Raw genomic sequence first — 16675 nt, 5'->3', positions numbered from 1 at the left:
GGAAAATAAAAATTGATCTTTTGTTTTGATGTTGATTGGGTTAAAAAAAAAAGTTAATTATTGTACCAGTTGTATTTCCCGTGGGCCTGCCTGGTTTGCCAGGATCTTCAAAAGTCAAATATACTTTCGTGTCCAATATCTTTCGACTGGATTGTTTTTTTTCGAAAAAAGATTTCACAGCTGACATGGGCAAAAATTGAAGTTTCTCAAGTCCAAAAATGGTGGTTATAGCATTGCTAAATAAAAAGCTGATTTTTTTCTTTTTCGTTTTACATTTTCGTGTTTGAAAATTTTAGAACAATTTCATACGCCTAATATTCCACTCCGGATGGCCTTTCCAAAAAGTATAAAATCTAATTCGAAATCTATCAAAAGTAATAGGCAAATGAAAATTTACTGCTTCATCTCAATTTACTGCATCACACTGCTTCCTGCCCAGCAATTAACCATTTAAGTACCGCGGTCATTTTTTTTAAGTTTTTGAGAGAAAATTGCTAGTTCAAACTTTAAAGGCTTATATACCCGGATCTAGAAGGAGTTAGCTACGCGGACCTGCCTGAATGATAAATAGATACCCAGTGGTAAAACTTCAAATCAATTCGCTAGCGGACAGAATCAAGTAAAGCAGGACCGAATTTGGAGGTTCTTGGATCACTCGTTGACCAAAAATGGTCAGAAAACGGTCAGTCTTAAAAAAGTGGATTTTTTGTCAAATTTTAGTATTTTTTGACTTTTTAGCTTAAAATCTCACTGGAAAGACTCACTTTTGATTTTTTTTTGCTTGGCCATAAAACCCAATCCAATCCCTACGAGTTCGACCAAAAATTACACGATTTCTAACTCCAACTTCGGCTTCGACCTCCTATATAGCCCATGTCTAGTATACTCGTCATTGATACTTAAAGGGTTAAGAGAAGGACCAATGGGTAAGTGGAGCAATCAAGGGAGAAAGAGTTGCGCCTTTCCCTACCTTCGGGTGGATAGCATTCGGTCCCAAACTTTAAGCAAAGTCTTTATGATTCACCATTAAAATTTTGTCTAAGTTCTTTCAAAAGGTCGATTCGATTTCAAAGCATTGTTGCCCCGTTTCACCGTAGCTATTTCCTCATGAAGCATACTCCATAAGCAACAGGATTAAAGTAATTACAATAAATCATCTTGACTGCTGAGGTCTTTATCAATCAAGATCGGGCCTTAATTGCATTGCTAAGGTAATTTTAAGACAATCAAGGACATTGAATTCGGCAAGTCTCCCTGTTCTACTTATATCAATGAAACTCCATCCTTATGAAATCAATCTGTTCAAAATTGAAAACAAAACAATCATCACACGTGGATACAGAGGACAGCTTTCGAAACATTCACTCTAAAAAAACGGGTACTCTTAATTGTGGGTATCACAGAAACCCAGGCTGCTGCTGGCATCTTCTAGCCTGTACTAGACTTCACCCGCGTTTTTTCTACGCAATTAACAAGAAACGAGATGAAAAATCCCGGTTTTTAGTGTGGCATCCTCTAGTTGACTCGTGTTTTTTATACTACTCGCGGCTATGTTGTGGGTCTGCGGTTAAGATTTAAAAATCCAGTTACATCGATAAATCTTTTTCCAAAGTTCGCTATTTCTTTTTCTCAGACCTAGCATGCTACGGGAAGATTTTCGAAGGTTTGCAACGCAGTACTCTCGGGTGCCTAATAAACGTACAGTCCAAAATAAACGTACGGGGGAGAGAATAAAATTGGAATTAATAAACGTACAGGCTGAAATAAATGTACAGGCAAGAAATTAGAGCTAAAATAAATAAACGTACATGCTAAAATAAACGTACAGGGAATAATCTAACAATTTCTCAAAAGTAGAACATCCAGGTCGAAACGACTGACGTATAGGTATATGTCTTATAGATCAATGACAAGTACTAAATAAGCAAAACGTTCGAATTTACTCTTGTAACACTCATAATCTCCCACAATACGTTCGAATGTAATTAACGGCCTTTCAACATATCTTACTTAAACAAAAAATAACAAATTTTTTGCATATGAATTGGGCGATGAAATTGGGTGAAAATAAATAAACGTACAGGAGGGAATAAACGTACAGGCAAGAAAATTCTTCAGAATAAATAAACGTTCAGTTCCTAATAAGGTGCGTACAGTCGGGAAATTTGACACAAAAAAAATAAACGTACATGTACGTTTATTAGGCACCCGAGAGTAAGCCCCGTAACATTTACGCAAGTGACAAATTGCATGCCCTAAGGTTTTATTACCTTTTTCATGGAAAATATTGAGAAAAAAAAGTAAACAAATCCTGACTAAACTTTAACCCCTGGGACACCACTAAAACGAATCAGATTTCTTATTATTAAGTTTTTGATCAGTAATTAAAATATATACAGTTAAAAATTTCAATTCAAATATTGAACAATTTCTAAAATTTTTAAAATATATTAACGAAGATGTTTAGTAAAAATTTTCGGACATTAAAGACCGTTTTTTCATGTTCAGTTCTTCATCGGAGTTTGAGGTGCAAACTTTCCCTATAATATCCTTCAAAGTTTGTGTGAGTTTTTTTAGCGATACTTTTACTTTATGTGTATCGTCTACAGAACTGTCTATACTTTTCTTTGTACCAGCTTGCGTCTTGTTTATGATGTGAGATCTTGGAATATTATTTCTCCGTCGCAAAGGTTCAACACTGATTGTCTGTTTGCGAAGAATTTCAATCTCTTCTTTTTTATGACTTTTCCGTTTTACGGAAGCCCTCTTTGTTTTGAGTTCCGAATGCTTGACTCCCGGAATGAAAGAACGTTTACGCGGGGTAATTACGTTACGTTTGTTATTGTTCATGACGGAATACCTCCGTAGTAGAGTCTTCCCGTATTTGTTGACCACCGCTACCGTTTGGCTGGAATGTGTCGGAACAAAAACACTACGCTTGCTTCTCCGTACTTTTACATACCCGGGTGGATGCGGAATAACACTTTTCCGTCTTAAATCATGTCTTTGCCCGAGCTCGATATCAATTAAACTGATTCCGCTCGCTTTCAGATCGCGCTCGATGCGCTCAATATCATCTGCAGATTGTTTATGACTCAGCAATAAAATGACGTTCTTATATTTCTCCTTTTCTTTACTGAAATACATCTCCTTTGCTCTTTGCAAAGCTTTACCAGCCCTGGGACCGACTTTTCCCCAGTCATCCATATTTTCCCGTAATACGGGCTGGTTAACGGAACACCCGTTACCATCGGACGTAATATGATATTTCTTATTACATAAACAGTCGTCAGCTATGGTAAACAATTCCGTGGTTCGATCGCATTTATCTAGCCCGTCAATTATTCGAGGTTCGATGTTATACACCATATACTCATGTTCCACGCCTTTTAAGAGATTGACGTTAATGTTTTGAATGAAATCTTTCAAACGTGACCATCTACGTAAACGCTGCGTACCTCGCCCCATGCCCTCTGAAACATCGATGACGTATAATAAACGTAATGGTTTCGAGCAACCTGAAATATAAAGTTGGGAAATGATTTTATCATAGCTCCATCGCTGCAGATGACAGTAAGTACAATCATGGTAGAAATATATCGAGATTTTAGTGTACTTTAACGTTTTTCAGAATCTAAAGTTCAGGCGCGAACTGCTATTTTAGCACTTCCACCTTCTTTCATTTAATATTTCGATTTTGGAGGAATTCGGTGGCTTCTAGGCTATATTCCAAGCTTTATTGGAGCGAATTTGAGTTTTTAAATCCTGAGATCCTTAAGTCTCATGTTAAAACTCTACTTTGCAACTGTAGTTTAACGCGCTTAAAAATTATTTGTGGTGTTCAAAATTTCGCGGGGAAATCCCTTTTGTCTCAAATATTTTGTCCAAGATTGTAGTCTCTGTGTTATCCACAGCTGAGCATTGAATGCTAATTTAATGATATTTTTGTTACAGAGAAAAATAAACAAGTTTCTTACCTAAAATACTTCCAGGGTCTGCATTGAGGTGATGTTGAAGCGTGTTTCTACCATCACTCACACTGGAAGGTGATGCAGGCGTTATCACTGTTGTGTTCGACCGGATGTTCGCTTTCCTTTCAGACACTCTCGGTGTTGGATTCATTTTCTCCATAGCATCAGCTAACGAAATATTCATCAATAATTTTCGCTTAGCAGTTTGATGTTTATTCAGAGTCGCGTTGTATGCTTGTTTTTCCACTTTGGTGGGCGTTTTTAATCCAATAGGGCGGATTTGTTTTACAGGGGTAGGTTTACTTTCAACGCCCGTTGCAGTCTCGTAAGATGCTTTTTCGACTTTGCTTGGTTCGGGTCTGCTTTTTGTTTGAGATACAGATGACGGATTGGAATCGAACACTTTATATGTTGTGTTTTGCATTTGAAATGTTAAAACATCTGACGAAGTTTCTTTAAATTTCGGTGATACGTCTGTTATGTTTTTCTTATTTTTATTTGCCAAAAGAGACGTTTGTTTTGTTACAGGTGAATCGACGGTCTTTGTAGCATTTGTATTGATGGCTTTTGTTGTTTTGTTGGTCGTTCGTACTTCGTGCTTCGCAAGTTGTTCGTTCATTCCTTGAGAGGTGATGTTTCCTTCTTTGAGAAATAGTTCCTTTTCTTCTTTGTCGTGGAGAGGTTTTAGGGTTTCAAGGATCGGTTTCTTTTGTTCGTTCATGATTTTCTGACGCAGCTCTTCTTCGCTTTCCGCTGTTTTGTTTCGTTGCTCAGTAACCATGGTTACAGCCTCATTTTGATGTTGTTGAATATTTTGTGAGGCTTTCAACAGAGAGACGAACCCGTGGTGTTTGGGTGTCGGTTGCGCTGGTTCCTCTTCTTGTTCCGTTTGTCGGCTCTCCTCCATCGTTTCTCGGCTCTCGTTCTTTGTTTCTCGGCTCTCGTTCTTCGTTTCTCGGCTCTCGTTCTTCGTTTCTCGGGATTCGTTTTCTGTTTCTCGGCTCTCGTTCTTCGTTTCTTGGCTCTCGTTCTTCGTCTCTCGGGATTCGTTCTTCGTTTCTCGGGATTCGTTTTCCGTTTTCGTTACATTTAAATTCACCACTGAGGTTTCATTATGGAGAGATTGGGTTTCTTTGGGGGAAATGTCATTAGTATTGTTTGACTTTGATGAAAAGTTCAGCTTTGAGCTGCCATCTTTTTTGTTGGGTTCTGTGCTTAAAATTTCGAAGTCATTATCTGTGTCATCTTCGAACTTTGACATCCCTTTGATGTATGCCATCAGTTTGTCACTAGCCTTCGTCTGATTGGTTGCTGATGATGTAACGTTATTCTGATTGGCCGATAATGATGTAATGTTCTTCTGATTGGATGATTCTAATACGTGACTCGTCTGATTGGCGGAACTTGTTTTGTTGTTGGTTAGAGATGCCTTGGAAGTTTCATTTTTGAGGGTACTGTTTGAGGGAGGGATTGTTCCATGTTTGCTTGAAGCGTCTATTTTGAGTAAAGGGTTCGTTTTAAGCATTTCACTGACCGTCTTTGTGCGATCTTTCATATCTTTGATGTCGGTGAAGTCGTGAGTGACAACTCGGTCTTCTGTGTTCGATAAAGGCTCTTCATAACTCATCGTCGATGTCGAGTTTTTCAATATTTTCAAACCTAGTAAAAAAGTATGAAAATGAAATTGCGCAAACATGATTTTAGCTGAGTCGACCTCTTGTGAATTGCGATACCATTTTGACTCCAGAACTTAGCGGATAAAATATACTTAATCTTAGCTGGTAAATAATTGAAGCGCTAAGAAGATCTAATATCAGCCTACCTAGTTACTAAGGCTACCCTTATTACACGAATATTACTAGGCAAGTATTCAACGGCTTTGAAATTAACACGCCAAAAATTAACATGAATTTTATTGCTTTTTCAAGGACACCATAGCTGGTTTTAATTAAGGGGGTTTTTATTAACACGAAATTTTTCAATTCGTGTTAATAAAATGGCTAGTAATATTCGTTCAATAAGGTATGTTACGTTTTTCGAGTCATTGCGTAATGTCTTCGCCGCTAATTTCTTAGGTTAAAATGGTATTGTGATGAGCAAAAGGTGGTAACAACTTATAGATAGCTGGTATCTTCTGACTACTTATACTGCCTCCAGGTCTGTGATTCCGACCATCACTTGGTTTGCTTTCCTTTCACAAGCTTCTTTCGTTGGGTTTAGAAACCATTGATAGTAGACTAATTGCTATTTTATGGGATACATGCAAGGGATTGGATCGTTTATGTAAAACAATATCAAAGTGAATCCAACCTGCTAAAGATTGATCAAGTTTGTTTTTCTCGACTTCCAATTCTGAAAGATGGTCTGTAGTTGTGGTTCTTGTTTTCGAATGCGTTGCGGCGGTGGTGTTGCTGGTGGGTTTCTTCGGTTGTGCGATAGTTTTTGATGTGGTAGTTTTAGTTGAGAGTGATTTCTTTTTCTCATTGTTGTTGTTTACAGATACTGTGACTCTCCCTGGATAACAAAATAAAAAATATTTTCACCACATGGTCTCCAATAATTTTTGTAGTTATAGACATACCGTTTAAGGGAGGGGGGATAAAATAAGGATGGGAAATCGTAAATTTTCTTTGATTTCTTGGAACCTTCAGTCTGATTCACACGCTGAAACCATGCAGTATAGTGGAAAACCAAACAGATTATTCACCTCTAGTCAAAATTGAACTGTACGAAATTACACAAGAGCATACCTGCACAACAAAATTGGAATGGAATGGAAGAATTTTTTCAATCATTTACTCTTAGGTTCCAAATAAACGCCCCCCACCCCCCGCTTGTTAATCTTTAAGAATATTTTCACAAAGAGAAGGGCCCTTATTTTACTCTTAATAGTCTGCTTTTAGCCTATATTTACCTTATTCTGGGTTTTCAGAAGTACAATTTCCAACCCCCGGGCAATTAGATATTAAAATCTCGAAAACTTTCCACCCCCCGTTTATTTGGAACCTAAGAGTATGACGATATTGGGAAAACTCACCTTTTTCATTTGATGTCAGGACGTAGGATCGACCTTTCGTCAGCATCGGGAGATCATTCAAATTAAAATCGGCGATATTGAAAATCATCGGGAAGTCGTTCTCTCTCTTGGTGTCTTTAACACGAGAGTCAATCACTCCTTTCTTTTGTACGATTCCATTCATCAAAACTTCGGATACTTCTGGTGATGTTTTGAAATGGATTGAACGACCATGTGAATAGATAGAGAGTGGTTTGTTATAATCGATTGATTTCTTCGACGGGGAAGTTGTGTTTGCGTGACTACGAGTTTCATTCACATTCTTTGATGTTGTTGTTGTAGTAGTGGTGTTTTGATGTGTCGTTGTAGGGTCTAACTTTGTATTTGTCGAGTTTTCTGGTTTTATCAAAGCACTGTTATTTTTTACAGTTTGGTTCGTTTTTGGGAGTTTTGTTGATGTGTGGTTCGAAGTGTTGAAAGTTTGTATTTTTGTTGAATTGATGTTACTTTTTGTTGAAAGTTTTGTTCTGGAAGGTGTTGATCGTGTTTTCGCACGAGTTGCCTTTTTTCCTCTCTTTTTCGTTTTTGTTGGCTTTTTGTTTGAGGTAGGGGTGTGTTTTTGTTTAGTTGATGGTTTGCTTTTTGGGGGCGTTTGGCGTTTTGAAGTTGGGCGTTGTTTGATTTCATTCTTCTTTTTAACGTGTTTTATGAGACGTGTTGCATCTTTGGATTTGTGATCTTTCATCAACGGACGACGCTTGATATCTGGACGTGCGCGCAACGGCTTCAAATGACCGAACGGTACCATGGATGAAAATTGTCGCATGGGCGGGATCTCAGGGAGGCTTGGCGGTCTTGGTGTTGCCATAACAATTGGAGTGTGTGTTTTTCGTGTCAGCGTGTTCAAATTCAGATGGGCAAATTTTCCTCCTTCAGTTTTCGGAGCGTGAACATTTTTATCGATCACTTCGTTGTGACTTGGAGCAACGTTTCCGGATGAGGACACCATGAGTACCGGATTTTTCGGACCAACGTCTCCGGAAATCGGTTGTTGTTCGATCATGCTCTGGGTCGGTAAATCACTTACATCATTGACAGGAGGGAAATTCCCGAATCCTTGTTGCCTAGCAATAGAAGGGTCTGCATGACCGATAGGAGCGAAGCCATGATGACTTAAGTCGTCGCCGAATGGTGAGAAGCCGTCGGTTACGCCTTCACGTGGTACCTCACCGCCGATGTCGCTGTAGTCAGGTTCGTCGATGGATTGAGGGACGTTCTCCCGTTGCTGGAACGTTTCCTTTGGAGCCGGCTGTGTTTGGTCACCGGTGTTTGATTGTTTAGTGTTTGTAGACGGAACTTTTTCTCGTTGTTGAAAAGATGCGCTTGTGAACGGTTGTTGTTTGGTTAGCACTTTTTCCCTTGGTTGAACTTGTGTTTGTGTTTCTGTTGAAGAGGTTGAAGTGGCGAGGGAAGGTTTCTGATTTGTGTTTGAGCGAGATGGTCCAATGATTGGGTCTGGTTGTAAAAGAATGTTTTGAACTTGTAAATCTGAAAGTTGGATATCTGGTGGGCCGTGATTTAGCGGGAAATTGTTAGCGGGGTGTAACCAGGGGCTGTAATGGGCCACGGACGCATCTCTGAAAGGATGTGTGAGTCCGATTTTCGGGTTTGGGATGATGGGGTTTGGATGGTGGTTTGTTGCGAAGGGGAGATTGAAAGGGAAAGAAGTGACGTTATCGGAAGCCTTGATATGGTAGAGATGGTCGATCTCATGCTTTTGTTGTAATCCTTCTGTTCGTTTACTCGAAGTGATTTCTTGTTTTTGTTGAAGACCTTTCATTAGTTTACTCGAAGTGATTTCTTGTTTTTGTTGAAGACCTTTCATTAGTTTACTCGAAGTGATGTCTTTCAAATGTTCTTCGAATGACTTCAAAAAAGATTGATATTTCTGTTTCTTCATAGTTTTGACAGTTGTGGCGATCTGACTTTTCGCGATTTTGATTGGATGAAAATCGAGAAGACTTTTCTCTTTATGTTGTTCATCAGTCTGACGTCTTTCTGACGGATTTGATTGTTCTGATGTTGAAGGTTTGAACATATTTTGTAAGGTTTGTATGACATCTTGTAGTTGCATTGCTTCTAAACCTAATTTTGGATTTCCACTCATAAATTGTTGACTTTCTTCACCATCCAACGAATTGAGAAGAGAATCAATTTTCTTGCTCTTAACTTCTAACACACGCTTACTGGCTACTGGTACATTGTCCTGGTCACCCTCATCCAGTTTCTTCAACTCGTGTTTGGCCATTTGAGCGGTTTGTTGCGCCGCTTGTTCAATCTCACCCAATAAATTCATGATCTTCCCGCTCTGTTGTGGAACAGTTGTTTTGGTTGTCACAGGTGAAGTGGGGCTCTCGTTTCCAAAGATGGCGGCACTTTCATATTGGTCACGAATCGGTGTCAAGCCGAGATCTTCAGTGAGAAATCCCTCCTTTTTCAACGGTGATAAAGTGGAGGAGTCCCATAAAGTATGTTTTGTATGCGAAGAAGGTCGCTCATCTTCTGTATGCTCGTTTTGGTGAAAAATTCTCTCATTGAAGAATTCGTTTTTTGCTTTATCTTTTAGTTTTCCTTGAAACATGTTTTGGTAATCAATCTTGTGATGAGGATGTTGGCTGACATGTTCACTCCCTCCATTTCCACTATGGTATTCCACAGTTTGTTCCAATTCACCTGGTTTTGATGAACTCTTTTCGTCCGAAACTGTTTTCAAGCCATCCTCGTGATGTTGACCTTCTGTTGGTGATGGTTTTGGGGATTCTGATTTCGTCTGTGGAATGAATTTCGGTTTGAATTTCGATGCTTCGACTTTATAATTCTTCCCTTCTTTCTTCCCCTTTTTGTTTTGTTCTTTCTTTCCTTCGCTCTCTTCTTTCTCCATCTTTTCAATCTTCTCTTCATTCTTCTCCTCTTTGTCCATCAACTTACTCGCCTCATCTTTTTCACCGATATCCTCTTCTTTGGAGTTTTCCTTACTCTCCCCTTCGTGATGGTAACCCTTGCTCCCCTGGCTTTCCCCATGTTGAAATTTCCCATTGTCTTCTTTTTCGTCAGGATGAAAATTAACACTGTGTTCTTTCGCTTCTTCCTCATGTCGAAATTTCTCATCTTTGGATGTTTTGAATTCAATCTCATGTTCTTTTTCTTTCTCTTTATGCGGTAGCGCGTGTTGATTTTCTTCCCGCTCGTTCGCTCCGTAAAATTCATCTTGGCTGGATGTGAACCCTTTCTCCTCCCCAACCTTCTCATGATGAGTGCTCGTCTCGTTCTTCACTTCCATATCGTCAGCATATCCTTCTTTGACCAGCTTCTTGTACTTCTCCAGAGCATCACTTAAACTCTCCGTTGGATCATCTTCCTGGTGATGTCTCCGATTGTTGATCTCCGAAACTTCCTCTTTCGTCAAATCTAGATTCAACTCTGGTTTTGGATTAATCAGAACCATAGATGCTAAATGTTCTTTCGGATTTTTCGGATCAAGAACTGTCACCACATCTGTTTTCTTTTCGCGAGATTCAGAACTTGACGGAGTTGGTAGTTCATCCTTCTTTTGGCTGAGTAATTGTAAAGGAAGTCCGGACAATGCTGATAGCGGAATACTGATGATGTCACCTCTTCCGGCAGCTTTTGTGTTATTGACCGGTGCATTTTGTGGTGCTGTAAAAGAAATTACTTAAAATATTTTGAATCCAGTTTTGCAAGACAATTTGATAACTTGATTACTGCTTGATTATAATGAAAAATAGAGGCAAGAGACATTTCATTTTATGGAACCCGAACGAATGTGCGTCAAATGAACAAATAAAAAAATAGTTGATGGTTAGGATAGAGGGTCTGTGGTTGCAGTTCTTATTCAAGAAAATTTTGCTGATTTCAAATTAATTAAAAATTCTGATATTTTAGATGATTCGTTAAGGATAGTTAGACTGGAAAATTCTACGGTAATATGAGCGCAATTCATTTGTTTATAACTACTTCAAATTAGAAAAATTTATAGAATTTGTGAAAAGTCTTACCACTGTTAGGCACTGTTGAGTTATTCTGATTCGTTGTGGCGTTGTTTTCTGATGAAGGTTGTTGCTGGGCGTTTTGTTGAGGGGCGGGCGTAGCGGGTGGTAATGTTGTGGCGGGAGGGGCGCGAGTTGTCGTCGTTTGCTCGGAAACATAATCTGGAAAAGCTATCAAGGAAAGAAAAAGGTGTTATTAAAATGATGACATCTAATCTATTTTGTACAAATGACATAATCTGCTTTGCTTCTGTAATTTGAATTTTCTGTATCAGTAATGGAAATATTTCAAAATTTGTCACACCATTCTTTGATCCCAACTCCTAAGTTCATTCAGTGAGTTATAATCTGCCAACTGATCACGGATTTATGATATATGACTTACTATTACAAATATCTCGATAGATATAAGGCGCAATATCACCCAACTGTTCGTGGTTGACGGAGAAAATATTTTTGACGTCACGATAAGAGGCCACTGATTGAAGGAATTCATAATTGACGTCACGATCGACACCAACGGCGACGACACGTACCAAATGATCCGACAGAAATTGCGATGAGCCGTATAAGCCATATGGAACGTTTCCTGGATGAAGAAGAACGACATGTACAGAGTCAATTCATCACCGCAATGTCTTTGGCATTACATCATAGACCCATCAGATTGGTTGTAAGTGACATGAAACCAGTCAATACGTCACTTTCAACCAATCAGCTGTTGGCTCCGTGATGTAATGTTAGAAGACACTGCAGTGATGTATATCATGAATAGTCAGAGGTGAATTTGGTCAGAGGACGCCCAACTACTTTTAGTTGTATGGGTTAAAGTCAGCCACAGACTCGGCCATTCATAGTTTATTTATTATAAAAGATAACTGCTTTTGAGGTTGGCGACAGCTCATCAGGCTTGGAATTTGAAATGAGGAGAGCTTACTGAATAGAAATGTCTACATATGTCTCATTCAAATATGTTGTAATTTTCAGAATTGTGTTGTCGAAATCTGTGGCTCAACACCTTACCTGTCGTCATAGCAACAATCACTCTATCAGCAGACGAGCGGTTACTTTCTTTCAACTGATCACGCCAGGCGGTCTTCAAAGCATCATTTAAACTGCGTCGACCTCCTGGCATCTCGATACTTTTCACCAAGTCTACGATTTTCTAAAAAAGAGAAAGTTGTTCTTAACCACCCTCAACTCATATTAAAATTTGGAGAGCTCGTAGAAAACTAAATAAGAGTTTGATGGCGAACGAATGGAATATTAAGTCAATATAGACGAATGAATTACAAAATCTGATAAACGTGTCTTTACTGTAAGATATATGAACTGAATATATAAATTAAATTAAATTTTAAACTCTACAGAAATGTCAGAGGATATATTTCACCGAAAAACAAAACACCAATCAGTCAATAAGGCTTCTGCTCATCCTCCAACGAAAACCATTGTTATAGAAGTATATCTATAGAGGTCTTAGAATGAGAAAAATTAGGCTGCACATCAAACTTGAGTACTGCTAGAGTTGGATTTGTAGTGTCATTTGTTTAAAGGGATAATCAGATGGTTTGAGATATTTAGATTACAGAAACCTTCCGTGGTCCTTTGCAAAACCTCTAAGTATGTTTGAGTAACAATTTTCCCAAATCGAGATATCAAAATTTGGAATTTTTGAAAATGGGTTCTTACACGATTCTTACGTTGAAATTCTATTGTTTTTATCCTAAAAGCAAAAAACTTGTAACTTAAATAACTCAACTTTGGAAAATAGTTAGACAAAAATATTTTGAGAATTTGCTCAGGTCAATAGAAGGATCCTTCATGCCAAATATCTCAAACCATCTGGTTATCCCTTTAAGGTTTCTGACACTAACATATTGACTTTAGAACTTAATATATACATCATTTTTAACAAAGATAACAATATTTAACACCAACCTCAGGCGGTGCAGCTTTCAACATATCGATCGGAATTTTGACGTCATTCGAATATTCGACAATACCAATACGCGCATGCGTGTCAAAACCTTTGACGAATTTTTGTGTGAAATCTAACATATCGTTCCAACGTCGTTTGTTCCCTTTATTGCTTCGTGATCCTGAACCGTCCAATAAGATCACCATATCAAGGTCACGTGAGCAATCTAAACCAATCAGAATGAGAAATACAATCGTGTTATTTTCATTTATATATCTTAGACCAAGCTATATCTGCCAGCTTTTGTTTTGATTTTAGAGTTTTTTGAAAAGTGGCCCTAATGGTTACACCAATCGATATGAGTCAATGTATAATCCAATGTTAATTTCGGAGAAAAATCTTTTTATCAACATTAAGTAGCTACCACGATGGTACCATTTCAGAAAACTCAAGAATATGCTTGGCCAGAATCAAGAAACTCTGTCCAGAGTATAAAAATTCAGCTGTCATTTTCTGTGAACTTTCTTTGGGTAACTTTGGAATTTTTTAGTGAGTACCTCGCAAAAAACCGAGATTTTTCATTCCGTTTTTTGGCGAGTTAGGTGTAAAATATCGGGATTTTTCATATTAAGTGTGACGTCAAACCATGACGAGGAACTTTGCGTTTCCATGAAAAGTTAATATCATCCCCAGGAATTTTTGACGACGTCAAAGATTGTTTTATGTTATTCTACAGTATTTGATTGAAACATTACCGGAGAAAGTAAATATCAAAGACAACAAACACATATCGTAGTTTGGGAGACTTACAAGGGTCCCAAGGAGAGGGATCTGGTTGTTGATGAACAGTTCGCCGGTAAAATGTCTGCGTACTGAAAGACACAAAGGAGAAAGAGACACAATTTAAATGTAGTTTCAGGATGGCTTGGCACATAAATAAAGCATACAGTAACTTTTTGTTAACTTTTTCCTTTGTTAATAACAAAAGATAAAAATCGATTTGCTCAGTTTATGATCACGTCCAAGCTGGCACACAACGTTGTTTTAACGTTCAAATAACGTTATTTGGACGTTATGAATGTCACATGGACGTTGTTTTGATGTTGTGTGCTGTCTGGGATTATCAAGTATTCTCCTCTTTCTTGGGATTAGGTTTAAGATTTGATCACATGATTAGAAAGTGAGTAAAAGAAACTACTTTATCAACGCAAGTTCAAGTAAGAAACAATGGAAAGAAACAAAAGGCTTCCAGAGCGGCTTTTTTTATACGGACTATGAATAAAGTTACAGTGAGAACTCTTTAACTCGAACCTCTATAACACGAATGCCTCCTTAATTCGAACAAGTTTTCTCGTCCCTTCAGTTAGCAATAAATGACTCAAACAATTTACGTTATCCAAGCGTGTTCGAGTTATGGAGACTCCACTGAATTACTAAGGAAACAATCGAAGAAGAGAAATATCTACCTGTACACATTGTTACTCCAATGGCCGCCCTTTCCACCTGAAAAAAAGAAGAGCAAAACATTTCATGAAAATCGTGAATCTACTCTTGTCTCCCGAATAGGCCGAATAAGCAGGGGGGTAGGAAAATGTTCTAAATTCTAATAAGCGGGGGTTATTTGAAGACAGAATTTTTTCAAACTTTAACAAATGAACACGTAAAATAAGAACCAATACTAACAAAAAGGAAAATTTTAACAAGTTTAAGGTCTATCTACACTGTAATAAAATATTAAATTATTCGAATTTAATTAGCAGGGGGGTCTTAATAATAAAAGCGGGGGGGGGGGGGGGTTTTTTTTTTAACAATTAGCGGGGGGCGTCTATTCGGGAAACAAGAGTAACATGAATTGTTTTGCACATTATCAATTTCAAAAATTGGCTTTTCTTTAAAGAACGAGCTCTTTTGAAAATCTTTTTCTTAAAAGGTGTCAGCAATAGAAACAAAACATCCCCTTCTCGCAGACCAGGATTCTTTCTTTCAGCCAGTGGGGATAAAAATGATGGACTGAAACTCGATGGGGATTGATATTCCCATATTTTTTATGGCTGGGGATTTAAATTCTTTTGTTTTCAAGTCAGAAAATTCAGTGGGGATGAGAAAAATAGCATAATATTTTCAGTGAGGATTGGTTAATTTGATAATCTTCAGTTGGGATAAAAATTGGGGAATAATTTTCCACCGGGGACGATATCTTGGCCAATCTTTCCAGTGGGAAGGGTCCCAGTGGGTCTGTGAGAAGGGGGTGTTTCTTTGTGGAATATGCATATTAATGATACATTACTCGTTACATTTATATTCAGCACTAGATTTACTAGATTTTCATTTTTAAGCATAACGAAAGTTTTGAGAAAAACTGGATAAATTACCTCTGCACAAATTAGAAGGTCCATACATTTCGAACGTTTTCTCTCCTTTAGGCCCTCCGAAGCATTGTCCGCCATTTTGAAGAGCAAAAATATGAAAACCTTTGTGATTGGCTACTTGTGCACATTTGATGATGGGATTGGTCCGCTTTTTGTATGAATCCGACAACAACGGATGGTTGTTCTCCAGAATTGGTAAGGCTCTTTTTACATTGTTATCTTTCCAACATCCAAGATCTTGAATGTTTTCTATAATCAATATCATAGTATGCATAATGATTGACAACAGTTTCGCGTAACTAGCTCAATATTATAAGGCAGCGCGGCACTCCTCCCATTCATTTGACGGATAGAGGGCAGGAGATTACTACGTTGTAGACTAGAGTCTACGTCTGACTGAACTTTGCTGTTTGATGATTTTTGATGACGCCGAGTCCATTGAAGTAGACAAAAAGATTCTTGGATTTGGATAATATTATTTTAAGTAGAATTAATGTTTGAGAAAATCAATTTTGAACACCTTATTTTCAAATAAAAACATTGCCATTGATATTTTTTGACCTAAACGTCTTTTTTCATAAGAACATCGACAATTTTTGGAGCCTTCGGATGTTCTTAACTTCTTGAGTTTTAAGCCTAAAAATGTTCTTAACATGTTCTTAACATTTCGGCCATGTTCTTATATAGTTTAAAAAAAACGTGTATTCGCCATTATTGGGTAGTTCTAGAACAAAATGGATGATTGTCTAATAATTAGGTACGCGATTAGGTAGATGATAGTTGGACTGAAATTCTCTGTATTCCTTTACACATGCAATTAACTATCTAATATTGAATAGCTCGAAATATTATAATACATTTCGTCGTTTTAAAGGCCTTCGTCCAAAATAATTGTAAGCTGTTATGTGATGGTGGAAATTTTCTTCCCTGACTTTCTACATATCAAAATGAGACCTACCTGTCTTGACTACAAGAAGGACCACTGAATACAAAACTGCACAAAAGAAAACAATATTTTGAACCCCCATCACGCTGCAATCATGACGTCATTATTTGTGGCTGTCAACCTGTCAAATCAATGCCATAAAAAACAACAATAAAAATTTCTACATGACAAAAATATATCTTTGATTTGTTTAATGATAAATTTTTTGCAGCTTTTCTAAATTTTCATTTAATTTTTTTTTCGGTTAGAATAATTGTTTGTGTTTTTGCGCGAAAAGTTTTCTCTCTCCGCTGCCGAGGTTCAAAATGAAAAATTTTTGCACGCATGAGCGAGCTGCCGTTCCGCTTGAGTGATTTTCCGAATTTCTTTCATTATTTCTCCAAAC

The 16675-nt window shown here is 37.8% G+C and overlaps 1 protein-coding gene across 1 annotated transcript; it reads right to left on the bottom strand.

Moving 5' to 3' along the window:
* Positions 1-2367: 2367 nt before the first annotated feature.
* LOC136812431 (uncharacterized) lies at positions 2368-16570 on the bottom strand. The gene is made up of 12 exons (XM_067068925.1): positions 16303-16570; positions 15348-15593; positions 14442-14478; positions 13786-13847; positions 12996-13201; positions 12078-12219; positions 11440-11643; positions 11064-11225; positions 7009-10704; positions 6282-6485; positions 3978-5630; positions 2368-3518 (listed from the first exon to the last, which is right to left on the bottom strand). The coding sequence occupies exons 1-12, from the start codon at positions 16370-16372 to the stop codon at positions 2464-2466; spliced, it is 7737 nt and encodes a 2578-aa protein (XP_066925026.1). The 5' UTR covers positions 16373-16570; the 3' UTR covers positions 2368-2463.
* Between the last annotated feature and the right edge of the window lie 105 nt (positions 16571-16675).

Source organism: Clytia hemisphaerica, unplaced genomic scaffold, assembly GCF_902728285.1.
Source record: "Clytia hemisphaerica strain Z4C2 unplaced genomic scaffold, Clytia hemisphaerica genome assembly, whole genome shotgun sequence".
Classification (NCBI taxonomy): domain Eukaryota; kingdom Metazoa; phylum Cnidaria; class Hydrozoa; order Leptothecata; family Clytiidae; genus Clytia; species Clytia hemisphaerica.
Note: the sequence above shows the minus strand (reverse complement) of the source record. Positions and strands in the feature narration are given on the sequence as shown.